We start from the raw sequence: 27,226 nt of genomic DNA, 5'->3' as shown, positions 1-27,226 counted from the left end.
GTCCACAGACAGTGTCTCACATGACGTGAACTTTTTTTTTTATTGTCTTCTGTTCCATATATCCCTTACACCAACACTAAAGGAAAACAGGTTTGAGACTCCAGATTTACACTGGGGTCACTGCAGTCAGAATCCTGATTGGATGCCACTGAGTTCAGTGCAGTCACTCTGGATTTACACTTATTTACCAAGAACAAAATAACCTTCAGATTTGGCCCTGTATCATAGTGCAGGCTCACAAAGGGACAGAGTTAAAGTTTTCCTTTAACTTTGCCAATTCTAACTCTTATTTATATGAAATATCAGAGGGGTAGCTGTGTTAGTCTGGATCTGTAAAAGCAGCAAAGAGTCCTGTGGCACATTATAGATTAACAGACATAGGAGTATGAGCATTCGTGGGTGAATACCCACTTCGTCAAATGCATGCATCCGACGCAGTGGGTATTCACCCACAAAAGCTCATGCTCCAATACGTCTGTTAGTCTATAAGGTGCCACAGGATTCTTTGCTGCTTTTATTTATATGAATTATCTTAATTTCACTTTTGCAATCTTAGCGTTCCAGTAATTACATATGTATGCACACCCATTCTCTTTCTCTGATCTCCTCTGGTTATTATTATTATGGTGAATTGGCAGTGAGGACTCATAGGTTCTATTCCCATCTTTAGAAGATGAGTGGGGTCTAGGAGTCAGGATCCCTGGATTCAATCCCAAGTTCTGGGAGGGGAGGGGGTCTACTGGGTTAGAGCCGGGGGGGCTGGGAGTCAGGAGTCTTGGGTTTCTCTTCCTAGCTCTATTGGTAAGTGTGTGTGACCTTTGGAAAGTCCCTTCCCTGTCCTCAGTTTCCTCACCTGTAATCAAAACATAGCAATGTATTTTACAGAGGTAAACTGCTATATAAGAGCAGCAAATCAATATTATTTGTTCAGGTCTGGCCCTGTGCACAGAACTGTAAAAGTCTCCAGGGAAAAATAGCCCCTACCCAGACCTCTGACCATCCAGAAGACAGATACTGACTGAGGCAACTGGATGCACTGGGAGACCCCACTTTGCATCCTGCAAAGGGATCAATATGGACAGACCTCTGCATCCACACACAGGGTACACCTATGCTTTGAGCTGGAGGTGTAATTCCCAGCTTGAGGAGACAAACCCATGCAAGCTTTCATTGAACTAGTGCACTAAAAAGACAGTGTCGTCACAGCAGTGCAAGTAAGTGGCATGCGTAATGTCTCAGACAGGCACATACTGAGTAGCTAGCCCCACCTGCCACTCCGAATGATGTAGCTCCGCTTGAATCAGGGCTAGTGCAAGGACCTCGGGGACTAGAAACAGGGTCTGCAAAGCTGTGGGGAGAAGACGGGCTGATATTCCCACAGTGCCACCAGGAGATTGTGCAGATTTGCCGCCAGGGAGCACTTCTGAGTGTAAGCGCCACAGGAAGTACTGCATAAGAGTCTCTGAGTGATCCACTGCGCAAGAGACCCCCTGTGGCCCTCTGATTGGCCAAGTGCTCCTACTTACCCCCAGCAAGTTGTCTGGGCAATCACACAGACTTTGGCTTGCTGCAGTGCCAGACTCCACCTCATCTCCTGATTCCTGGTCTCTGACACCAGCCCAACTCTGACCCTGACTTGTCTTCACAGGACCTAGCCTTGTGATTCCTCCAACTCCAGCCCGGTGACTCTGGTCCCCGGTGGGCAGACCGCAGCCCAGCTGTGACAGCGAGGCCAGAGCACCTATGGCCCAGTCCCTTAGAGTTTTCTCAGACCCATCTCCCTGGTAAGGGGCTCCCAGAAGTGGAAGGGGTGGGTCTACCACCACCCACCGGCCTCCAGAGGATACTGGACCCCCAAGAGCAGGTGGTGCAACTCCAAACGGAGAACCATCTGCTGCAGTCCCAAATAGCACAGCTCCTTGAAGAAAGTCAGACGCTCCACAAACAGCTCGCACGGTCCCAGGAAGAAAATTCCATGCTCTAGGCCCAAATGGGGCCCCAGCTTTCTGAACTGAGCCTGGCACTAGCACCACCCCAATATTTTGATGGGAACTGCCAGAAGTTGTGGGGTTTCCTGAACCAATGCTGTCTCCTTTTCCTGCTCCACCCTCGAGCGTATCCCACAAACCAGGCTGGGGTGGGACTAGCGATCAGTTTGCTTACTGGAGAAGCACTGGACGGGGCTTCCCCCCTGCTGGAACATGGCAGCCTGGTGTTAACGGACTGGAATGCCTTCCTGCGAACGTTTTCTGCAGTCTGACAACCCATTTCACGCTCACTGAGTGGAAGCTGCTCTACGAAGGCTCCAGGGCCAGCAGCCTTGTATGCTGCCCAGTTTCGGCGACTCACAGCTGATGTTAAGTGGAATGAGGCAGTCCAACTGCATCATTTTTTGGCATGGGCTTAGTGAGGAAGTAAGAGACAAGTTAGCCCACACTGAGACCCCCAATCAGCTTGGATGCATTTATCAACCTTCTCTCTCCTCACCGATAACCAGCTGTGAGTGGAAGGAGGAGAGTAGGGGCACCCTGCTATCATTCAGCCATACCTTACGCCAAAGACCAGGGCCCAACCATGAGCCAACTCAGGTTGACCTGGGTCATTGATACTTGACCCTAGAAGAAAAGGCACGGCGATGGCACAATAATCTACTTTTTTGTAGTGGAACATCAGGACATTCCCTTCCCATGTGCCCATTGCGAACCTTGGCCCGTGAGGAATCAGGAAATGAGTGAGCCCAGGCCATATAGGGGGAACCAGCCTGGACACTGTGCTCTGGAACTACCCCCCAGCCCTCAAAAGAAACCCGATCCAGGACACGTGGGTCCTCCCCACACTTCCAAATCTGAATAGAGTTACGTACTGCAAATGGGGCCAAACCTAGTGGGGCCTGATCAGATCTAGGGCCACTGATAACTTCATAGATGCTAAAGCCGCTCAAGCACTATGAACCCCCTCCCCTTAAATCCCACTTCAGTTCTCACAGAAATGATAGGTGGGTGCCTCCTGCCCCCAGGGCAAGTGTCTCAGGAAACAGTATCCCTTGAGGCTGTAATCTGGGACCACCAGGAGGTTCAACGTAATCCATTCCCCACATTTCCTCCAAATTCTTGGTGCCACCTGGCTGGAGTAGCATGTCCCTTGCATCTCTTGGAGAGAAATGAGGATCAGCTTCCCCTCTGAGTACTGCCAAAGGGTCTGCCTGTGCGCAGCTGACCTCAACCCTTTGGTCCCAGGCTCCTGCGGCCTATCAGAAGCAACTGCAATGTTGAGGGGCCTCCACTGGTGGCAGCTAGTCAGAAGGAATCACTCCCAACACTGAATCTCCGTGTCCCTGAAACGTATTGGGATTACACGGATGTTTTTGAAAAGGACACAGACACACTACCTTCGCACTGAGACGATGACTGCCCTATCTCTCTGAAACCCAGGGCGAAGGTCCCTTTTCTATGCGATGTCTGAGCTGAACTGGCAGCTCTTCATTAGTACGTCCAGGAGACCCTGGCCAAGGGCTTCATCCAAAGAACCTTTAGTAACTGTGGAAGCCTTGAACCAAAGATAGCTCTGGTGGGCATTATTCTTCTCTGGGTTTGACTTCATCACTTATCACACAGGAACAGGAAAGGCAAGGACCGTGACCAAGAACTACCCCATCTACTAAAACCTTGCAACTTCCTCATTGCCACAACACACCAAGACCTGCTTGATCTAATCTGATCTGCTTCACAGGGCAATCCATTAGCCCAGGAGATGACAGACCAGCCTGAGCAAACAACCGCCAGAACCAAGACGCAATGCACCACACGGGATGGAATTGCCTTCCTCAATGGATGCATATACGTGCCACCAGGGTGCCCCCTGCTAGAAGCTCTTCATCTCCGCCATGACACTCAGCTGACAGACCACTTTGGACTCCTCAAGACCTTCTGCATGGCATCCTATTTCTTCTGGCAGCCATGTATGCGAGCCAATGTCCAGGACTACATTAACTCCTCCGTCCCCTAGAGACCCCGTCCTGACCCTGGACTTCATAGTAGAACTTCCTGACTCTGATGGCCACACAATGGTCTGGATTGGTTTAGACTAACTAACCAAAATGGCACATTGTCTCCTGTAGCAGACTGCCCTCTGCTGAAACAACAGCTAGGTTCCCAGTGATTCATGTGGTCTGCCTGGAGCATGGGCTACCAGACCATATCACCTCAGACCGAGGCCCACACTTTGTCTTACACTTCTGGCACTAAACACTCCAGCTAATGGACATTAATGCTTTTACCCCCTCTGCATATCATCCCCAGACAGGTGGGCAGACGGAGAGGGTGAACCAAATAATAGAGCAATACCTGAGGTGCTTGATCAACTACCATCAAATCAACTGGTTCTCCCTCCTTTTGTATGCTGAGTTCTCTTATAAAAATGGCGACCACACCTGCACACAGGGCAGAGTTCCTTCTTTGCCAGGTATGGTTCCACCCTCACTTCCACCCTGCTTTGCCAGCAGCCTCCCTGAACTCAACAACTGCTGACTGTGTCCAGCAAATTCACCATATCTAGGAGAAACTTAAGGACCACCTCAAAAGACATGAAAAAGGACTATAAGTGACACACAGACTGTCAACACCAGGGAGGCCCAGCTTTCACAATAGGCCAAACAGTTTGGCATGCCACAAAACACCTCCGTATGAACAGACCATCCCGCAAGCCAGGCCACCAGTTTCTCGGACCCTGCTGGATCTGTCAGCAAATCAACCATGTCGCCTTCAAATTGCAGCTCCCTCAATCTCTTAAAGTACAGCCTGTTTTCCACGTATCCCTCCTGAAGCCTTATACAGAGGACCTGTTTCCCGCCTCTGCCAGTCCAGATCCAAGGACATGAGAAATATATAGTCCACGCAATCCTTGACACTAAAAGGCAGAAGGGGAGACTGCCTAGTCAACTGGCAGGGCTATGGTTTTAAAGAAACCTCCTGGGAACCTGCTACAAATCTCCATGCCCCAGACCTGGTAGAAAAGTTTCAGCAGAATCACCCAACTAAACCCAGCCTGGCACCCCCCAGAGGAGGGGTGCCTCTGAAGGTACATGTAGAGGGGTAAATATAAGGATCCAGGGACTAGAACTCAGGTCTGCAGAGCCACAGCTGGAGAGCTGTGGGGAGTAGACACTGCAGGAAGTCCTGCCCAGAAACCCAGAGTGGCAGTACCCTGAGGTCCTCTGGTGGGCCAAGTGCTCCTACTTAATCCCAGAGGTTGCCCTAGGAAGTTGTCTGGGCAACCACACAGACTTCAGCCTGCTGCACTGCCAGACTCCTCATCTCAGGATCTCCGGTCTCTGACTCCCGCCTGACTCTGTCCCGGATTCCTGCCTCTCAGGTCTAACCTGGTACTACCTCTGATCTCCAGTAGCTGACCCCAGCCTGACTGACCCCGACTCTTGTTTATGGGACCCTGGCCTTGCCATTACTCCAACTCCTGCCTGGCCACTCCTGTACCTGGTGGGCAGACCTCAGCCAGCTCTGACTGCTAGGCCAGACTGCCAACACCCTGGTCGCTTATGGTGGGTCTCCTCAAGCTGGGAATCACACCCCGAGCTCAAAAAGTAGACATATCCAGCGTACAGGAGCGGGTATTTGCTTGTTTTGCTTTGGGGAAGTTTTATTTTGAGACTTTATGATTTATTCATTCTTTTTCCTCTTTATTTTCTTCGTTCTGTATTTTATTTGCCTTTGTTTTTCCATCCACAATCTTTTATTATGTCTGTAACTGGGCCAATAATGGATTTTTCAGCTCACTGGTAATCCTGAAAAAATTGGGAGGGAAAAATTCAGGTCAAACCAAAAGTGAAATTTTTGGCAAACTGAAACGTTGAAAAAAAATCATATTGGGTCAAGTGAAACGTGTGTTGACAACATTGAAATGTTTCATTTCAGCTTCAACCATTTTTAAAAATCAAAAACAACAATAAAAAAAAACTAAAGTTGTTTTGAACCAAAAAATCCAAACGTTTCAAAGTGAAATCATAGAACCACAGTAATGTAGGGCTGGAAGGGACCTCAAGAGGTCAGAGTTTCCCCCACACCCCCAAACACACACACACACACACACACACACAAACACACTCCTGTGCAGAGGCAGGACCAAGTAACCCTAGCGTCTAGACCACCCCTATTTGTCTAACCTGTTCTTAAAAACCTCCAGGGTTGGGGACTCTACAACTTCCCCACATAACCTCGTCCAGTGCTTAACTACCCTTAGAATTTAAATTTTTTTTCCTGATATCAAACCTGAAACTCCCTTCCTGCAAACGAAGCCAATTTCTTCTAGTGGACACGGAGAACAAATGATTACCAGGCTCTTAACAACAACCCTTACATATCTGAAAATTGTTATGTTCCCCTTCAGTCTTCTCTGGGCTAAACACTCCCAGTTCTTTCAACTTTTCCTCCCTCTGTCAAATAGCAGCACAGGCAGGGCTCTGCTGAAGGGGGCTGGTAACAGGCTTTACAAATGCAGAACCCTCTTCTCACGCTAACAGGGGATCTCAGATGCACCGGAGTTTAGATTTTGCCTGTATCTGTTACAGCCAGGAAGCGGGTGGGTTTTGTTGTTACTTTGTTTAGAGCAGCATCATGGGGGAAAAAACCTTTCCCAGGAAACGAGGACGAAGCAGAGGAGGAGCCAGCAGCATTTTTAGCAAGCGGACCTGGCAGCCGGAGGCCCGCCCCACTTCTGAGCACCAATCGCTTCTCAGGGCAAAGAGCTGCTCCCCAGCTCTGTCCCTGCCCCGGGCAGTTTTGCTCAGCTGCTGAGGAGGCAGGATGGGGAAGACGGTGCGGGATCACCTCGTGGACACCCTAGAAGAGCTGGGGCAGGACCAGTTTAAGAAGTTCAAGACCAAACTGAACGCGTTCCCAGTGAGGGAGGGATACGGCAACATCCCCCGGGGACAGCTGGAAAAAGCTGATGCCGTGGATGTGTGCGACAAGCTGATCAGCTTCTATCGGGAGGAGTATGCTGTGGAGGTGACAGTGGAGGTCCTGACACACATCAATGAGAGGGAGCTGGCAGCCAGACTCCGCAGGGCAGCAGGGACTGGTAAGGCTCGGGGCAGGGAGATAAGGATACCGAGCGCCTTCGGGAAGTGCTTTGAGATCAGTGGATAAGCTCTGCAGAAGAGCGCAGTATTATTAGGGAGGTGTCCCTGAGCCCTCCCTCCTTCATGTGCAGGAGGCCAGCGAGGAAAAGACAGACACTAGTTTGCAGGATGATCTCTACTCTCTCTTCTGCCACTGACTGCATCGCTCTTTGCTCTCTCTTCCTGAGTACTGCATCTGTTCTCTCGGTGTCTAACATTCCCATTCCTGAACACACACACCTCGAGGCCCAGCCCACCCTTTCCACAGGAGTCACACACATGCATGCTCACAAGAGACCAGATTTCTAGTTTGAAAGTCTGTTGTCCAAGCATTAGCTGGCCAGCTCCTTTCTCTCCACAACTAATCTCGCGGAGTTAAGGGCGGGGGGGGGGGGGGGTTAAACAAATCTTCCATTTTTTGTATCTTTTAAAAATTGTTTCTTTCTTCTGAGTGCTTGAAATTTGCTTTCACTTTCAACCACAGCCACTTCCAGGTCCCTGCCTGAACTTGCTGGAAGGTTCTGCAGTTTGTCAGCTTTGAGGCCGATTTCCCTTCCTTGTCCTGTGCAAGAGGGCAAACTTCACTGGAGCCGCAGCAATTTACCCCAGCAGAGAAACTGGCCCACAGTGCCTCTTGTTTAGCAGTCTAGGGCCAGATTCTCAGCTGGAGTAATTCAGCATAGCTCCATGGTATAAAGTGGTGTAGCGCCAACTGAGGATCTGGCCCCAATTTGCTTATTAATTGGGCTGCGCATAACATTGTAGGGAATACAAAGGACTCAGTCCAAATGCCCCCGACTCAGACTGAAAAAGAGAGAACACACTTTTATATTGCTGCCATTAAAAGCAGATGGGTAGAAAAAAATGGCAAGAGGCAGGGGAATGCTGTGAAATATAAATTCCTCATTTCCTGCTGCGTTAAAAGTTTAACTCTGATCCCAACTGAAGAGCTGAACCTGTCAATCTGTCTTATTCTCAGTTTCCCTGGATTCTTTTTGGGCTCTGTGTGTCCCTCACTCTCCTCCATATCTGGCTGGGTTTCTGTGGGTCTATCTGCACTGCAGTCAGGGGGAGTGTAATTGCAGCATGTGTAGACGTACCTGAGAGAGTTTTAATCTAGCTCGCTCAAGTAGTGACAGCAGTGAAGCCGCAGTAGCACAAACTCCAACACAGCCGTTAATCTCGAGCTCTCTCCTACTTACATGCAGGAAGTTAGTTCGAAAGAGGAGCTTTACCCGGTCTAAGCAGAAGTGTCTATTTCTCACTGGATCCCTCTCCGCTTCTCGGTCACTCTCATTCAGTGTCAGTTCTAGTCTGTGTGTCTGTCTCTTGGGGAGGGAGGGCTCAGCAGGGGACACTCTCCCCTAGCAGCCAGTGCTGACCCCAATGCCTCAGTGAGGTGCTAGAGAACAATGTGGGTGACTCAGACACTCACTGACTATCCCTCTCAATCCTGCAGGATCCGGGGGCAACGGGCAGCAGCCAGAGCCATCCGACAGTGCCACAGGAAAGGAAGGTGAGTCCATAAGCACCCGAGGGCTCTTTCATCCCCAGGCAGTCCAAGGGGTGTTAGGAAGTGTGATCTCACTACAGAGTGACCTGACCCTCCTGCAATCTGCCTCCCCAACCAGAGCTACCTCCCAGCACCTGGGACCAACCTTCCACCCTGCCTGCCAACCGCCAAGCCATCCAGAGCCCAGCTCTGCCACCTCCAGCCACTCTAGTGTGGCACTAGGGGTGCTGTGCAGCAGGGAGTGGGTCTGGGGGTTCAGTAGGGGATGCTCTCCTCTGTCAGAGCTGACCCCAATGCCCCAGTGAGGTGCTAGAGAACAATGTGGGTGATTCAGACACTCACTGACTATCCCTCTCAATCCTGCAGGTTCTGGTGGCAAGGGGCAGAAGCCAGGGCCATCCGACAGTGCAACAGGAAAGGAAGGTGAGTCTGTAAGCACCCACAGGCTCTTTTTCACTCCCCAGGCAGTCCAAGGGGTCTTAGGAAGTGTGATCTCACCACAGAGTGACCTGACCCTCCTGCAATCTGCCTCCCCAACCAGAGCTACATCCCAGATCCTAGGACCAACCTTCCACCCTGCCTGCCAACCGCCAAGCCATCCAGAGCCCAGCTCTGCCACCACCAGCCACTCTAGTGTGGCACTAGGGGGTGCTGTGCTGTGCTGCAGGCAGTGGGTCAGGGGGCTCAGTAGGGGATGCTCTCTCCTCTGTCAGAGCTGACCCCAATGCCCCAGTGTGGTGCTAGGGTGCTTTGCTACAGAGAGAGAGAGAGTTCAGTAGGGGGCGCTTTCCGCTCAGAAATAGTGTCTCACAAACCCTGCATGGCACTAGGAGGTGCTGTGTTCACTCAGGACAACTGTCCCTTTGTGTCAGTGCTGACCCCAGTGCTAATGGGGGCTCAGTAGGATGTGCCCTCCACTCACTGCTCCAAGGTGGCATAAGGGGTTGCTGCACTGCAGGGAGCAGGGTCTTCTCACCTTGGGTCAGCTCTAGGAGGCACCACACCAAAGCTTTGCTTACTTGTGGCCTTTAACCCCGCCCCACCTCCTGGGCTCTTTCTATAAATTGAGGCATACATTTTGGGGTCCTGGTAAAATCCTACCCCAGGTGACTGCAGTCTGCTTTTCCTAAATGCCCCCTGCCATTTAAACAGCTGATGGACCCTAGGCCAGAAGCAGCTGCAATTCAGGACTGGGCGAGTGATTCTTGTGCAGCATGGCTGTGTAGCTGTCAAGCAGCTACTGTGCCTCATCCCAGATGCAGCTGCAACTGTGATCCACTGAGTGTGGTGCTCTCTGCCCTGCCAGTGGTGGCTGGGCCACAGATGGAGGCTAATGAGTCTGTTATAGCCTTGACTAAGAGGTGGGTTTTTCAGCTCAGGTACCAAATGCTTTAAGATCAAGAAGTCCCAGATTCAGTGCCTGCTACTGCCAACCCACCCAGGGGCATGGCATTCAAAGTACAGGTGCTGGATTTTATGAAAACTGGACACCATAGTGAAACCACTGTGTTGTGTAGCTGTTAACTATCTGCCATGCCTGCCCCTCGCCCCAGTCTGCTGTATTTCAGTACTGGTTGGAATTATGAAATAGTATGTTTGCAAATATCTATTCGTTACTTTTGTTTGTGGTCTCTCCAGAGGAGCATTTTGTCGATCGATACCGAGTGCAGCTGATTGAACGTACCACCCCTGTGGAGCCCATTCTGGACCTTCTTCATGGGACTGTTCTGGACAACGAGCAGTACCAGACCATTCGATCTGGGAGCACCAGCCAGGAGAAAATGCGGAAGCTGTATCAGCTAATGCCAAGCTGGAATAAAAAGTGCAAGGACCAGTTCTATGAGGCACTGAAAGACAAGAATAGGTTCCTCATTGAAGACCTTGAGGGAAATTAAGACAACCAAGAAGTTACATTCCTTGTGAACATGCAGCCATTCCAGGTGCATGCAACCCTAGCTCCAGATTCCACATGGCTTTCTGGGCAGGGTGGTGCTTTCACCCCTCTGTAAACATTGTTTCAGGGTAAAAAACCTCTTTCCAGCGCTCCCTTCGGGGGTTGAATGGGGGAGCCTGTGATGTGATGCAGCAGTGAGGAGGTCGCTAAGGACTGTCTACACTGCAACTAAACACCGCTGCAGATGGCCCGTGGCAGCTGATATAGGCTAACGAGGCTCAGGCTAAGGAGCGGTTTAATTGCAGTATAGATGTGTGGGTTTAGGCTGGAGCCTGGGCTCTGGGACCCTCCCTCCTCATGGGATCCCAGAACTCAGGCTCCAGCCTGAGCTAAAACAACAACATCTACAAACACAATTAAACAGCCTCTTAGCCTGAGCCTGAGTCATCTGACATGGGCCAACCGTGAGTTTTTAATTGCAGTGTAGACATCCCTTACTGGCTTTAGGGTAAGTCCATGATGGATGGGATCCCAGTAAGAGAATGGAGCAGAGCTCTAAGGTGCTGAAAGGCTGCACAAGGATTGCTTGCCAAGCTCTGAAATGGGGGTACCGCTCAGCATTGCTCACCCAGTGCACCCACCTCTGGGGTGCAGCATGGTAGTAGATAACAGACGCATAGCAACGCCGCACAGGGATCACTCATCTATACTTCAAATGCAGCCGCCTCTGGGGTGGGTTATAGGTGCTGGATTTTATGAAAACTGGACACCGTAGTGAAACCAACATCTTACGACAAATGGTGTGAGGCTATGTGGACAATGGGGGGAGTTGTACTGTAGCACAGGAGTGCGCAAACAGCGGGGCAAACTTCTCTAGGGGGGCACAGAGGAACATGCAGGAAGGTGAGTGTTGACGTCAAGTGACTGATGTCACCTCCAGCCCCTGACTCATCTCAGCAGGCCACCCAGCCTGAGAGTCAGTGTGCTGTGCCAATTTCCACCCCTAGCAGCCTCCACTTCCAGCACTGGATCTTCTCCCAGAGACTCACAGGCGCCTTCCCCAACGCTGAAAACCTGAGTGGAGAGGGGCAGGTATTGGCCCTGCTCTAGCAGGGCAGCCTGGTTGCAAGACAGAAGCAGCTCGCAGCAGAGGAAGCCTTGGCTGTGCTGTAACGGGGGCGGGGACACAATTCCATTAATAAGGGGTAGAGGATGCAACTGGAAAAGTTTGCGCACCACTGTCCTAGTATCTACAACTGCTGGAACTCGCGCCAGCCTCCCGGACATCATGCACTGCCACACGTTCCTTTAGCGCCCACCCCTGCATCTCACCACAGACACTTTGGCTGTGGCTACATTACGGAGCTTGCAGCTGCACCGCTGTAGCACTGACACTAAGCGGATGGAAGAGAGCTCTCCCGTCAACTTAATTACTCCAGCCCCTACGAGCAGCAGTAGCTTCTCCTGCCGGCCTAGCGCTGTCCACACCAGCACTTAGATCAGTGCAACTTACATCACTCACGGGGGTGGTTTATGCACACCCCTCAGTGACATAACTTATACCAGCATCAGCTGCAGTGTGCCCACAGCGTCAGACTTTTTCTACAAGAAGATCTCATTAAAATACCCTCCTAAAGGATCACTGTGCCGGACCAAATTCAACCTCAGAATTCCTGCCAAGCCTCTAACTTCGTCTTACTATTTCCTCACCAGCTACCAAGAACTCAAGGCCTGTTTTTTGATGAGGTAGTTTTGTTTTTATTTTGGGAGGTGGGGGGGAAGCAGAATTACAATCATAGGATTGGAAGAGACCTCAAGAGGTCACCAAGTCCAGTCCCCTGCACTCATGGCAGGACTAATTAGACCATCCCTGACAGGTGTTTGTAAAATCTCCATCATCGGAGACTTTTAAGAGCAGGTTAGACAACCTCCCTGGGCAATTTATTCCAGTGCCCAACCACCCTGATGGTTGGGCAGTTTTTCCTAATGTCCAACCTAAACCTCCCTTGCTGCAATTTAAGCCCATTGCTTTGTCATATCCTCAAAAGTTTAAGGAGAATAATTTTTTGCCCTCTTCCTTGTAACAAGGTTAAAGGTGATTTTGTCCAAACTATATATTTTTTAAAATAGATATATATAAATTTGTATTTTGTTATAAAATGGAAAACCAGAAACATGTCCACAAATAAAGCTAGAAGTGCCGCCCAGTCTGAGAAGGATGATGTACTGTCTGCTCTGTTTTTTATTCAAACTGCCTGTAGGTGGGAGGATAGTGGAGATGGATGAATAGGAGCATGGATTAGAAGGATGGTTGAGGAGGACAGATGGCATGGGTGGTTGGTGGATGAATTAGTTGGCTGGCATGGACAGACCGGTTTGGTGGCATGGATTGAGGATGGATGGTCTGGGTGGCCTGGATGAGTGGCCTGGTTCAGAGAGTGCATGGATGAACAGCACATGCCATGGATGAATGAGTGACCTGCGGGGGGGAGGGAGATCAGGGGTTAAAGCAATGGGTAGCATGGAGACCCTCAGCTTCCCTTCCTCTGCACAAAGCAGAAAGAGAGCTCCCCCTTCAGGCTTGAAACAAAAGCTCACCAGACAGCAAGGAGTCCAGTGGCACCTTACAGACTAACAGATTTATTTGGGCATAAGCTTTTGTAGGTAAAAGACCTCACTTCTTCAGATGCGTGGAGTAACTTTCACTCCATGCATCTGAAGAAGTGAGGTCTTTTACCCACAAAAGCTTATGCCCAAATAAATCCCTTAGTCTTTAAAGTGCCACCGGACTCCTTGTTTTTGTGGATACAGACCCCCCCCCAGTACTTGTCACCAGACAGGAAAATGAAATGGGAACAGCGGGTGGAAGTGGTTTCTGGGAGGGCTTGTTTCTGTGGCTCCTAACCTCTCTCCTCCACAGGTGGAGCAGCAAGAGCCACACCTGATAGGGGAAGATGCCCCAGCCAGGACTCCCCCACCCGTGTCCCTTCCCCCACAGGGAGAGCCCGATAATAGAGTGTAGTACAAACATGCTGCATAAAATCCCTCCCCGAAAGGTCTTAAAATCTTTTCCAGGGCAGAAAACTGTACTGAGTGGTTATATCCCAGGGAAGAACCCTTGAGCCTCCTAGTCTCCATCCAGGTCTGAGCCACATGGTGGCATCTATAGGAACGGGGAGGGAATGATACACAGCTTCACACACGTGGCCTTTGGCTAGGCTCACTGTGGCCCAACAGCTTGCAGATATGACGTCTTTCAGGTCGAGTCATTCGCCTAGGCACTCAGAGGCAATATCGACACCCTGAGCTAGGGGGGTGATTCCCAGCTGGCATACACACCCTAGCACTAGTTCTCATCAAGCGAGCAGGAGTATAAATAGTGTAGCCATGGCAGCTTAGGCATCGCTCAGCTGTTCTGAGTACAAACCCACCTGAACCCCATTGGTACTCACATAGCACGGCTAAGCCCTGCCTGCGCTGCTGCTGCCGCCCATACTGCACTGCCATCTAGTCTCACGCTAGCTTGAGGAGAGCTAGTGTGTGTCAGTGCAAGCTGGGAATCACATCCCTAGCTTGTAGTGCAGACTCTAGCCAGGTCTACACCACAGACATACTTTGCATACCTACATTGCTGAGGGTTGTGAAAAACCCACATACCTTAGCCTCCCCATGTTGACAGTCGCAGAAGTGGAATAAACTAAGCCAACAGGAAAGCTGTCTCCCGTAGGCTTAGAGCATCTTCATCAAAGCACCACAGAAGAGTGGAGACCTGCCCACAGTTTTCACCAACTCAGCGAGAGGTTAGGGGGTCTATTACAGGGGCAAGTGGGTGAGGTTCTTTGGCCTGTAACTTGTAGGAGGTCAGACTACAAAGATGGATCACGATGGTCCCTTCTGACTTTAGTAAGAAGATCTGAGTAAGAATAGACATTACAATTCTAAATCTAACCAGTGTCTCTTAAGTGACTTGCCACAAGATGTCAGAACATGTTAGTATTAGAGCTGAGTGAGTCCAATATTTATTTAAATTTCTTTCTTGATATAAGAATTAGATACAGTGCTCCTGTCAGATAATTTCTAAGGTATTATCTGCAAACAAAACAAAACACACAACCCTAGAGTTTTCAGTTGCCTAAGTTGCCCCCCCACTCAAAAAAAAAAAAAAATCTGAAAAGGTGCCCCTGTGGGCGTACATGGAATCTGACCCTCATGAATGACCTATTGGCCTCACTGGAGCTCCCTCAAATACAGAAGTCAAATTACGCCTATAGCTGCAAGCCACAGATCCTTCCTCTGCTCAGGCACCAAAAGCTTCCAGATAAACCAAATAATAGAACAACACAGCGCAAAGGAGTCATGATGGGCAGGTCTGGTTCCACTGGGCATAGGCTGCGTAAAGTGGGATTGGGAGGGGAAAGAGATCAGGGTATAGAGACAAAGTGAGAGAAACAGAGGAAGAATGAGATCAGAACAAGAGAAAAAGAAGCAGGGAGAGAGAAATTTAGAAACTGCCACTTTACACTTCTAACTCTAGAACAAGTTCTAACCCATGGCTCTAAATTTATAAGCCACCTTTCTACTATCAGACATTTCGACTTTAACAGCAGACCTTGACATTCTACATTTAAGAATCTACATCTTTCGATGGGTAAAAATATCCCAGGCTGTTTCTCACATCCCAAAAAATTCTCTTGACCCAGTTCTGAATGCTACCCCCTCCAGAGTCTGATCCTGCTACCTCTCTGTAATCTCTCCCTGGAACCTCCCTTTGCTGTATTTAATGTCTCAGATTCCCAGGCCAGAAGGAACCACTGTGATCATCTAGTCAGAACTCATCTATAACACAAACCATACAACCTCCTTAAAATAAATTCCTGTTTCACCCAGAGCAGACCTTCTAGAGAAATGTCCCATTTTGATTTTAAAATGGCCTGCAATGGAGAATCCACCGTGACCCTTGGCAAGTTGTTTCAATGGTTAGTCATCCTCACTGTTAAAAACGAACACTTTATTTCCAGTCTGAATTTGTCTACTTTCAAATTCCAGCCATATTTTACCTTTGTCCACCAAACTGAAGAGCTCATTTGTCATCCCCACCCCCCTTCCAATCTAGTAACTTACAGACTGTGACAAGTCACCCTTTAGCCCTCTCTTTGTTAAGATAACTAGATTAGGCTCCGTGGTAGGGTGCTCTACTCACCACAGGATAATGTCTCTTACTGGTCGCTCTGGGGATTAGCTCTGCAAGGCCAATGCCCCTTCCTGCAGTTTCACACCATTACTCTGTCTGCAGCCCCGCCTCTTGCTGTAGAAGGGTACGTCTACACTACAGGGTAATTTCGAATTAACATAAACCAGTTTTATAAAACAGATATTATAAAGTCGACTGCGTGCGGCCACACTAGGTACATTAATTTGGCGGTGTGCGTCCATGGTCCAAGGCTAGCATCGATTTCTGGAGCGTTGCACTGTGGGTAGCTATTCCGTACCTATCCCATAGTTCCCGCAGTCTCCCGTGCCCCTTGGAATTCTGGGTTGAGATCCCAGTGCCTGATGGGGCAAAAATCATTGTCGCGGGTGGTTCTGGGTACAGCCTCACCCCTCCCTTCCTGAAAGCAGCAGACAACCATTTCACGCCTTTTTTCCTGGGTGAACTGAAAGCAAACGCCATAGCACGGCAAGCATGGACCCTGCTCAGATCAATAGCGCAATCGTGGACGTTGTAAACACCTCACGCATTCTCCTGCAGTCTATGCTGAACCATGAACTGCAAAGGCAGGCGAGGAGGAGGCAGCTACGGCAGCGCGGCGACGAGAGTGATGAGGACATGGACACTGATTTCTCCCTAACCGCGGGCCCCTGCGCTTTGGAGCTCCTGCTGGTAATGGGGGAGGTTCTACCCATTGAACCCCGATTTTGGGCCCGGGAAACAAGCACAGACTGGTGGGATCGCATAGTTTTGCAGGTGTGGGATGATTCGCAGTGGCTGCGAAACTTTCGCATGCGTAAGAGCACTTTCTTTGAACTTTGTGACTTGCTTTCCCCTGCTCTGAAATGCCATAATACCAAGATGAGAGCAGCCCTCACAGTGGAGAAGCGAGTGGCAATAGCCCTCTGGAAGCTTGCAACGCCAGACAGCTACCAGTCAGTCGGGAATCAATTTGGAGTAGGAAAATCTACTGTGGGGGCTGCTGTGATGCAAGTAGCCAAAGCAATCATTAAGCTGCTGCTACGAAAGGTTGTGACTCTGGGAAACGTGCAGGTCATAGTGGATGGCTTTGCTGCAATGGGATTCCCTAACTGTGGGGGGGCCATAGATGGAACCCATATCCCTGTCTTGGCACTGGAGCACCAGGGCACCCAGTACATAAACCACAAGGGGTACTTTTCAATGGTGCTGCAAGCACTGGTGGATCACAAGGGACGTTTCACCAACATCCACGTGGGATGGCCAGGAAGGGTTCATGACGCTCGCGTCTTCAGAAGCACTGTTCTGTTTAAACGGCTGCAGCAAGGGACTTACTTCCCGGACCAGAAAATAACAGTTGGGGCTGTTGAAATGCCTGTAGTTATCCTGGGGGACCCAGCCTACCCCTTGATGCCATGGCTCATGAAGCCATACACAGGCAGCCTGGACAGTGGTCAGGAGCTATTCAACTACAGGCTGAGCAAGTGCAGAATGGTGGTAGAATGTGCATTTGGCCGTTTAAAGGCGTACTGGCGCACATTACTGACTCGCTCAGACCTCAGCCAAACCAATATCCCCTTTGTTATTGCTGCTTGCTGTGTGCTCCACAATCTCTGTGAGAGTAAGGGGGAGACCTTTATGGCGGGGTGGGAGGCTGAGGCAAATCACCTGGCCGCTGATTACGCGCAGCCAGACACCAGGGCGATTAGAAGAGCTCACCAGGAAGCGGTGCGCATCAGAGAAGCCTTGAAAACGAGTTTCATCACGGGCCAGGGTATGGTGTGACTGCTATGTTTGTTTCCCCTTCATGAACCTCCCCCCCTTTATTGACTCCTCCTGTAAGCAACCCACCCTCTCCCTTCGATTATAGCTTGCTTAAGGAAATAAAGTCACTATTGTTTAAAAAGCATGTATTCTTTATTAAAAGTCATTCCCTGTAAGCAACCTACCCTTCCCCTTCATTTAAAAAGCATGTAATTATAAAAAGAGGAAGTTAATTAACAAGGTATCCCGGGAGTGGTTTGGGAGGAGGATAGTAGGGAAGGAAAAGGCCATTAAGCACATTTCAGTGTAATGACAGCCTTTTGGTTGGACTGTCCATGGGGGTGGAGTGGGTGGGTGCAGAAAGCCTTCCCCCACGCGTTCTTACACGTCTGGGTGAGGAAGACATGGAACATGGTGAGTACTGAGGGTGGTGACACAGGGGCTGCAGCGGCACTCTGTGACCCCGCTGCTCCTCCTGAAGATCCACCAGACGTTGGAGGATGTCAGTTTGATCACGCAGCAGCTCCAGCGTTGCATCCCGCCGCCGCTGATCTTCCTGCCTACACCTCTCATCTCGAGCGTCTCTCCTATCCTCACGTTGGTCCCTCCTGTCCTCACGTTGGTCCCTCCTGTCCTCACATTCCCTGGCATCTTTCCTGTACTTTGCTACCACGTCCTTCCACTCCCTCAGATGAGCTCTTTCATTGCGGGTTACTGCCATGATTTCTGAGAACATTTCATCTCGCGTCCTCTTCTTCCTCCACCTTATCTGAGCTAGCCTTCGGGATGGAGTAGGGAGGCTTGAAAAATGTGCAGCTGCATGAGTGGGGGAAAATAGGGAGAGAAGGATTATAAAAGATACATTTCATTGAACAATGGTTATACTCTTTCACAGTGAACAACACTATTCACCTTACATAGCACATGTGATTTCACTACAAGGTCGCATTTGGAAACCTTTAATATTGAGTGCCTGCGGCTCTGGTATTACAGATCAACACAGATGCAGGTCTGGGCATCACAATTCATCTTGCATGCGGTCATGGTAAGGCACAGCTTCTCCCTTTGCTGCTTCTTTCCTGTTAACAAGGAGCAGCAGACGCCAACCCCTCCCCTCCCCAATCCAATTCTCAGGAATTGCTTTACCCCTCCCCTCACGGCATGGCTGGTATCATGGAAGATCACTGCTAATCACCCACCTTTCTCCCCCCGCCCCCACCGCGTGGCTGGTAGCTGGGAAGATTCCTGCTGGCCAAACGCTAAAAAGCTCAGCGCTATCCTTCCTCCCCTCCCCCATCTCTCTGTCCTCTTACTTAAATTCCTTAATTTCAACAGGTTACCATGAACGATATCACTCTGCTGAGGATAACAGAGCGAGATAAAGAACGGATGTTTCTTGAATGCCAGCAATCACCGGGACCATACGCAGCTAGGCTTTGTCATGCAATGATACCCAATTACTTGCTACATGCATGGCGTGGTAAAGTGTCCTACCACGGTGGACGGAACAAGGCTGCCTTGCCCAGAAACCTTCTGCAAAGGCTTTTGGAGTACCTCCAGGAGCGCTTCATGGAGATGTCCCTGGAGGATTTCCGCTCCATCCCCAGACATGTTAACAAACTTTTCCAATAACTGTACTGGCTGCGAATGCATCCCAAGCCCTCATGGCAAATCAATCATTAAAAAACACTTGCTTTTAAACCATTTTTTTATATTTACAAAGGTACACTCACCAGAGGTTGCTTCCATGGCTTCACTGTCTGGGCTAGTGGCTTGGGAGGGCTGGGAGGGGAATTCCGTCTGGGTGAGAAAAAGCTCCTGACTGCAGGGGACAATGGAGTGCTGTGTGCTCTCTGCAAGCTCATCCTCCTCTTCCTCCTCCTCATCTTCCCCTTCCGCTGAATCCTCATCCATGGCTGAGATTATAACTCCCACCTCGGAATCACGGACAAGGGGGGGGTAGTGGTGGCGCAGCCCCCTAAAATTGTATGCAGCTCAGCATAGAAGCGGCATGTTTTTGGCCCTGACCCTGATCTTCCCTTTGCTGCTTTGGTTTTCTGGTAGGCTTGTCTGAGCTCCTTAACTTTCACTCTGCACTGCACTGAGTCCCTAGTGTGGCCTTTTCCAATCATGGCCTTGGAAATTTTTTCAAATATTTTTTCATTTCGTCTTTTTGAACGGAGTTCTGTTAGCACTGAATCCTCTCCCCATATAGCGATCAGATCCAGTACTTCCCGTGCGGTCCATGCTGGAGCTCTTTTTCGATTCTCAGGCGACGGCATTGTTACCTGTGCTGATGAGCTCTGCGTGGTCACCTGTGCTGATGACAGCTCCACGCTGGCCAAACAGGAAATGCAATTCAAAAGTTCGCGAGGCTTTTCCTGTATACCTGGCCAGTGCATTAGAGTTCAGATTCCTGTCCAGAGCGGCCAGTGGTGCACTATGGGATACCACCCGGAGGCCAATAACTTCGATTTGCGGCCATGCTAACCCTAAATTGATATGTTAATATCGATTTTAGCGTTACTCCTCTCGTTGGGGAGGAGTACATAAATCAATTTAAAGAGCCCTTTAAATCGATATAAAGTGCATTGTAGTGTGGATGGGTACAGCGTTAAATCGATTTAACGCTGTTAAAATCGGTTTAACTGCTTAGTGTGGATCAGTCCGAAGTTGCTGCTGCCTCTTTATGACTCCACCCTGAGGGTGCTCAGCATTCCCCCCTTCCAGAGTAGTGTCCATCAAAGTTTCTTCTGTTCAAGTGGCATCCAGTAGTCCTCACACATTGTCATTCTGACAGTGGCCCAGGCAGTCTTCCAGTTCACTATCCTGTTGGTGCCACTCCCCCATGGCAGGGAGGGTAACCTAGGCCCATCCTCTAATCTGGGTTCCAGCCCAGGGACCTACAACACACAGCCAAGATTCAGTCACCAACCATGCTACTAACCACCACTCCTACAATGCTGCTTCCTACTAGGTTCTCTTCTCTACCACTGTCTTCAGGATTCCCTTCCCACCAGGCTGAGCCAGGGACCTACTCTTTCCCTGCCTTCCCTCCTTCTCACTCTACTACCCAGAAGGCAACCACAGACCTTCTCCCACCAGCCTTTACTGTCGCTAACTTCCTGAGTTTATTCTAGCCCTGCCTACCTCTGCTCAGGTGAACTTCCTCCTAATTAGGGCTTTCCTCCCACCCATAATTCCCTCATCTTGCTACTGAATTGGCTAATGGAGCCTACCTGGCCCACCTCAGCCCTCTCAGAACCACTGTAGGGGAGTGTACCCTATCACATGTTCCTTGAGTCTTCACCATAAGGCATGTTTTCTGAGCCTGTAATCATTCTTGTGGCATAGTGGATGGGTTAGTTAGTGTGTTTCCATATATTCCTTCCCCTGGGCTTTGCTGGCAAAAGTGCTCTGGACACAGGTATCTCTGTGGAAAGTTAATCACTGCCAACAAGGGTCCTATACTTACTTCCTTTCTCTGAAAACACTCAAACTCACAGTGCCAGTAAAAAAAGCTGCTAAATGATCTGGGAGATGGGAGAAGAATGTAATTGAATTATCCACTGCAGAGAAGTAGTTGATTTAAGGCTTGATTCTGAAGGGTGTAACTGACATCAATGACTTCAGTAGTGTCACTCCAGATTTGCCCTGGTATAACTGACATCAGTTGACTTAAATGGAGTCACTCCAGAGTCATACCAAAGTAATGGATAACAGTTCAGATCAATATATACCCAAAGGTTCTAGTGAGGGCTCCTCTCAGTTGCTAATTATGTATATTTCCTTTCTGCTTTCTCCTAAATCTTCCTTACGCTTTTCTGCTCTGCAATGATCAACGCCAGTGTAGTGAGCTTAGTATCTAGGGGAAACTGCAGAAGATAAGGCTGTTCTTGAGGTTTTGTGGATGATAGCTCAGTGGTTTGAGCACTGGTTTGCTAAATCCAGCGTTGTGAGCTCAGTCCTTGAAGGGACCATTTAGGGACCTGGGGCAAAAATCTGCCAGGGGATTAGACTCAATGATCTCCTGAGGTCCCTTCCAATCCTGATATTTTATACATATATAAGATAAACCAAGTTGAGAGTGGCCAGTATATGAAAGAGACAGCAACAGCTGTGACACAGACCACAGCTAGTACAGGTCACTGAGACATTCCTCATTCACCTTCCCAATCCCCCAAAGAATTCTCTCTCTCTGATTCAAATACAAAACAATTCAACTTTTCAAATTGTTTCCCCTTGTTGTTATCTATTTCTCGCAAATTTTAGCACCAGATTGGTGGACCCTGGGAATGGTGGCTATGTTGGTATAACTTTTGTTGGTCAGGGGTGTGAAAAAAACACACGGCCGACAAAAGTTTCACTGACAAAAGTGCCAGTGCAGACGGCGCTATGTTGGTGAGAGATGCTGGTGTAGCTATCGTCACTCGGGGGGTGGTTTAATTATGCTGGCGGGAGAGCTCTCTCCTGCCAGCACAGAGCAGCTACATGGGAGACCTTACAGTGGACATAGTATGGACAAAGCCTGAGGCTTAGTCTACTCAAAGATTTTGGGGGGTGAGGGGGCTAGCTGTTTCCATTAGGAGGGTGATTTTTTACAAAAAATAGTTATCCTGGTACAACCTCTAGCGTGGATGCACTTATACATTCCTCTTATTCCCCTTCCCATACAGGAATAAACAATACCACTACAATCGCCTTTATACTGATAAAACATGTCCAACACTAGCGGGGTGTAACTATACCAGTATAGTTTAAAAGGTACAGCTTTTATGGGAGAACGAGTCCCACAGTGTGTCCCCACTAGGGTGACCAGATGTCCTGATTTTATAGGAACAGTCCCAATAGTTGGGTCTCTTTCTTATAAAGGTGCCTATTACCCCCTACCCTTGTCCTGATTTTTCACACACACTATCTGGTCACCCAGAGTAGGTGCAGTCCTGGCAGCAGAAGGGAGGACTTCTCCACCTCCACCCCCACACCCTCCCCTGCCCATGCACTTCAACCTGCCCTGGATACCTGACACTCCTGTGCATCCTGCAGAATGGGCGCATGCATACTCTCTCTCTCTCTCTCTCTCTCCCTTTCCTCCCCCGGAATGTGCCCATCAGATGGATTTTCAATCTCTGTGGCCCACTCAGCCTGGGAAAGATATTTGACCAAGGGAGCTGCTTTTCAAACGTTTGGCTTGTGCCTGTACATTTTGCTCCCCTGGGTAAAAAAACAAAGGAAAAAAAACAGCATCAAACCCTAAATTATATTTCCCTAGGAAATCAGTCTGGGTAAAAGCGCTGGGATAGCTCACAGAGTCTTCCAAGGCTAACTAGTCAGAAAGAGACAGGGCAAGGGCGAAAGGCAGTTTCCAGCCCACCCCAGGTCCCTAAGGGGCTGATGAGGCTTTCCCTGATAAGGCACGTGGTGCGATTTCCACGGGGATCTGGAGCGCCTTGCAGAAAGCCAACCTGCCCTGGTTTCCAGGAACTCATTTGCATTTCATTGCGTTGGTTCCCAGGCTAGGGGCGGGGGGAGGAGACAGGGGAGGAGGAAAAAGGAGAGTTTCGAAGCGGTGGGGGCTGCCGCTGCAATAGGAATGAGCGCGCGGGACCGGCTGGAGAATGTCCTGGAGGAGCTGGAAGAGATGGACTTCAAGAAATTCAAAGTGAAGCTGAACCGGGCCCAGCCGCCCTCGGGCTGCAGCAACATCCCCCGGGGTCGGCTGGAGCGGGCAGACTGTCTGGATGTCTGCAGCCTGATGATCAGCTACTACCTGGAGACCGGGGCCATACAGATGGCCAAGCAGGTGCTGGAGGACATCAACCAGAGGGAACTGGCTGCCAGGCTGGAGCGAGTGTAAGAGGTGAGGGGATCTGACTCCGGAGTGGGCCCACAACGAGCCGTAATTTCTGCCCATCTCTGGCTCAGCGAGCGCTTTGCTGCTTTCACTTTCGATTTCTGGGCCGGAGGAAGAAGGCCTCAGGGGGGCGATGCTGGCAAGCAGATCTCTGCTCCGGGGAGCAGCTCTGCTAAAAGCAGGGTAACTGGCTGGGTTCTGAGAATCTTTTCCCTATAGGGGTGCCGGCTCCTGTCCAATCACAGATCAGGGGTATTGGCTGGCTTAGCAGGCAATGGGATCTGGGGTCTTTGCTCTTAGGGGCTGCCAGCTCCTATCCAATCTCAGATCAGGGGTATTGGCTGGCTTAGCAGGCAATGGGATCTGGGGTCTTTGCTATTAGGGGCTGCCAGCTCCTATCCAATCTCAGATCAGGGGTATTGGCTGGCTTAGCAGGCAATGGGATCTGGGGTCTTTGCTATTAGGGGCTGCCAGCTCCTATCCAATCTCAGATCAGGGGTATTGGCTGGCTTAGCAGGCAATGGGATCTGGGGTCTTTGCTCTTAGGGGCTGCCAGCTCCTATCCCATCTCAGATCAGGGGTATTGGCTGGCTTAGCAGGCAATGGGATCTGGGGTTTTTGCTCTTAGGGGCTGCCGGCTCCTATCCAATCTCAGATCAGGGGTATTGGCTGGCTTAGCAGGCAATGGGATCTGGGGTCTTTGCTCTTAGGGGCTGCCAGCTGCTATCCAATCTCAGATCAGGGGTATTGGCTGGCTTAGCAGGCAATGGGATCTGGGGTCTTTGCTCTTAGGGGTGCTGGCTCCTATCCAATCTCAGATCAGGGGTATTGGCTGGCTTAGCAGGCAATGGGATCTGGGATCTTTGCTTTTAGGGGCTGCCAGTTCCTATCCCATCTCAGATCAGGGGTATTGGCTGGCTTAGCAGGCAATGGGATCTGGGATCTTTGCTTTTAGGGGCTGCCAGCTGCTATCCAATCTCAGATCAGGGGTATTGGCTGGCTTAGCAGGCAATGGGATCTGGGGTCTTTGCTCTTAGGGGCTGCCAGCTGCTATCCAATCTCAGATCAGGGGTATTGGCTGGCTTAGCAGGCAATGGGATCTGGGGTCTTTGCTCTTAGGGGTGCTGGCTCCTATCCAATCTCAGATCAGGGGTATTGGCTGGCTTAGCAGGCAATGGGATCTGGGATCTTTGCTTTTAGGGGCTGCCAGTTCCTATCCAACCCCTGAACGGGGGACTGGCTGGCTACAGGGGTTGGGGAATGAGATACCGGTCTTTTGCCGGTTAAGGGGTGCCAATTCTGATCCTGCACCAGGGCAGGGGGGATATGTGGCTATGGGTGTTGGGGAATAGGATATGGGGGCATTTCCCCTCAAGGTGGTACCAGTTCCAAGCCTGCCCTTTGTTAGTTCTGAAAGTTATTCACATGTGAAGTTTTGGAAATGGTGAGAAAATACTGAGGTTGTCCTAGTTAAGCGTCTAGTGCCAGGGTAGTAAATAGGTGAGCCACGGGCCAAATCTGGACCGCCAGATGCTTTTGAACGGACCCCCAAAAAGTTTATTTACATACCCGCTCTTGAAGACCATACTCCTTTCGTGTTAAAGGCTGGTTGCTTCTGCATGTGTTTGTGTGGTGAGATTTAAAATCAAAGCCTTGATCACTCATGGCCAGACAAAAATCCTGTGACACTTTTTTGAAAGCCCAGGCTCCTAGTCAGATCCCAGCTCAGGAATTTTCATTCTGACTTCTTAAACTCTTCCTGCAGTTTCTTCCTGCAGTGAAGGCGTCTCCTTCACTTCTTTCCTATAGCACTGCCATGTGGCTGTTAAACAGTCTCACTCCAGAAATGGTTGTATTTCCGACCGAATGAGCAATCCCTGTGTAATGTTGCTGTGTACTTGGTATACAGCTGCCATTTTCCATCCCAGAGGTGGCTGCACTTCAGTACAGATCCCTACTTTTTTTTTTTTTTGCTCGTCAAAAGCTCATGCTTCAGGGTTTCAAACAGTCTCCTGCAGGGGTCATGAAGGGACATCCCCCCATCCCAATGTATTCTGGAGTTATTGGTTTTTTTATCTCTTTCCTCTGAAGTATCAGGGATGGCCAAGGCTGGAGGTGGAAAATGGACTGGGATGGGCCCAGGCTCTGAGGTGAAATCAGGCATTCTCTCTCTCAAGTGCTTGGCTGGCTGGTTCTTGCTCACATGCTCAGGGTCTAACTGATCACCATAGAGAAAGTTGGGAAGGAATTTTCCCCCAGGACAGACTGGCAGGAACCTTGGGGGAAGTTTCACCTTCCTCTGCAGTGTGTGAGTGCAAGTGACTTGCCAGGATTATCATAGAATTGTAGGACTGGAAGGGAACTTGAGAGGTCTTCTAGTCCAGACCCCTGAATTCAAGGCAGAACTAAGTATTATCTAGACCATCCCTTTTGCTAACGTTCAACCTAAACCTCCCGTGCTGCAGTTTAAGTCCATTGCCTCTTGTCCTATCCTCAGACGTTAATGAGAACATTTTTTCTCCCTCTTTCTTGTAACAACCTTTTACGTACTTGAAAACAGTTATTGTGTGTCTCCCCTGCCCCAGTCTTCACTTCTCCAGACTAAAGAAACCCAATTTTTTGAATTTTCCCTCATCACTCATGTTTTCTAGACCTTTAATCATTTTTGTCACTTTTCCCTAGACTTTCTCCAGTTTGTCCACTTCTTTCCAGAAATGTGGCACCCAGAACTAGACACAATACTCCAATTGAGGCCTAATCAGCGTGGAGTAGAGCGGAAGAATTACTTCTTATGTCTTGCTTACAACTCTCCTGCTAATACATCCCAGAATGATGGTTTTTGTTGTTGTTTTTCCAACAATGTTACATTGTTGACTTGTTTGCTTGAGATGCACCATGACCCCCAGATCCCTTTCTGCAGTATTTCTTCCTAAGCAGTCATTTCCAGTTTTGTATGCATGCAACTGATTGTTCTGGATATATCTGATTATTTGGGTATATTTCACTTAAATCATTTCCCTGTCATTGGAGGGGCCTCAGGCATTGGAGCACCTTGGTCCCTTCTATTCTCTGCCTCTGGCACATAATAGTTTAGTCTCCTGAGGGCTGCAATACTTTGGTCTAGTGACGGTTGTTGGGTGCTGGGTGGTGTTGGTGACCTGTGATAAGAAGGAGGTCAGGCTATATGGTCCATTGGCCCTTCTGGCCTTAAACTCTATGACTTTATGACCCTTTGTGATTTGCACAAAGAAAAATACTTTGCTAATCACTTCCTACCAAATTCTCCCTACAGGGGAATCTAATAAAAAAGAAAACATCCCAGACAACAAAATGCACTTTCCCCTCTAAAGAGCTGCAAATCCTGCCACACAGAGACAGCAAGAAAACTCATGATCCTGACACCCACCTAGGTCTCTCAGCACATGCCCTTGGTCAACGATGAAGGTCACAGAAGCATCGCAGACACCTTTCTCTGCCACTCGTGCCTCGCTCCAATTCCTGCCTCGGCGTCTTATGGCTTTTGTCTTTCCCTGCTGAGGATGACCACAGATTTCTACCATTCCTATTTTTTATCAAATAAAGAGATATTTTTACAGTTGTTACTTACCGCTGTTATTTTTCTGGTCCATTTAGCGTTGGGGAAAGGCAGACCCTGGAGAGTGAATCCTGTGTGTTCGCCCAGAGACAGTGCAGCTTGGCACAGCAGGGAAAAAGTTCTGCTCCACCACACCTCAGGCCTGCCCTTGAGAGACATCAGTCATGGGAAGGGGAGTTCAGCACCTGTGGCCTGTTCAGTGCCTCAGCCTTTTTGTTGATTGCAAGTAGGGGGGGAATAGAAATGTGGGCTCCTGTTTTGCTAGGATGTAGGCCCCGCTGTACTC

At 49.6% G+C, this 27,226-nt stretch overlaps 3 protein-coding genes across 4 annotated transcripts; 2 read left to right on the top strand and 1 right to left on the bottom strand.

The window, feature by feature from the left end:
• The first annotated feature begins 6,719 nt into the window (after positions 1-6,719).
• Positions 6,720-12,755, top strand: LOC127052873 (apoptosis-associated speck-like protein containing a CARD). 2 transcript variants are annotated; one of them, XM_050957007.1, is made up of 4 exons: positions 6,720-7,092; positions 8,592-8,648; positions 9,012-9,068; positions 10,284-12,755. In XM_050957007.1, exons 1-4 carry the CDS (start codon positions 6,816-6,818, stop codon positions 10,538-10,540), a joined length of 648 nt encoding a protein of 215 aa, XP_050812964.1. In that variant the 5' UTR covers positions 6,720-6,815; the 3' UTR covers positions 10,541-12,755. The 2 variants fall into 2 exon arrangements, with proteins under 2 accessions (XP_050812964.1, XP_050812965.1); XM_050957008.1 differs by lacking the exon at positions 9,012-9,068.
• Positions 12,756-17,610: 4,855 nt separating this feature from the next.
• On the bottom strand, positions 17,611-19,628 carry LOC127052865 (uncharacterized). Its single transcript, XM_050956991.1, has 2 exons — positions 19,225-19,628; positions 17,611-18,307 (listed from the first exon to the last, which is right to left on the bottom strand). The coding sequence occupies exons 1-2, from the start codon at positions 19,403-19,405 to the stop codon at positions 17,793-17,795; spliced, it is 696 nt and encodes a 231-aa protein (XP_050812948.1). The 5' UTR covers positions 19,406-19,628; the 3' UTR covers positions 17,611-17,792.
• Positions 19,629-22,847: 3,219 nt separating this feature from the next.
• LOC127052905 (pyrin-like) lies at positions 22,848-26,947 on the top strand. The gene is made up of 2 exons (XM_050957053.1): positions 22,848-23,351; positions 26,638-26,947. Exon 1 carries the CDS (start codon positions 23,085-23,087, stop codon positions 23,346-23,348), a length of 264 nt encoding a protein of 87 aa, XP_050813010.1. The 5' UTR covers positions 22,848-23,084; the 3' UTR covers positions 23,349-23,351; positions 26,638-26,947.
• The last annotated feature ends 279 nt before the right edge of the window (positions 26,948-27,226 follow it).

This window comes from Gopherus flavomarginatus, chromosome 5, assembly GCF_025201925.1.
Source record: "Gopherus flavomarginatus isolate rGopFla2 chromosome 5, rGopFla2.mat.asm, whole genome shotgun sequence".
In the NCBI taxonomy this organism is placed as follows: Eukaryota; Metazoa; Chordata; order Testudines; family Testudinidae; genus Gopherus; species Gopherus flavomarginatus.
This window is presented reverse-complemented; position numbering and strand designations above follow the sequence as displayed.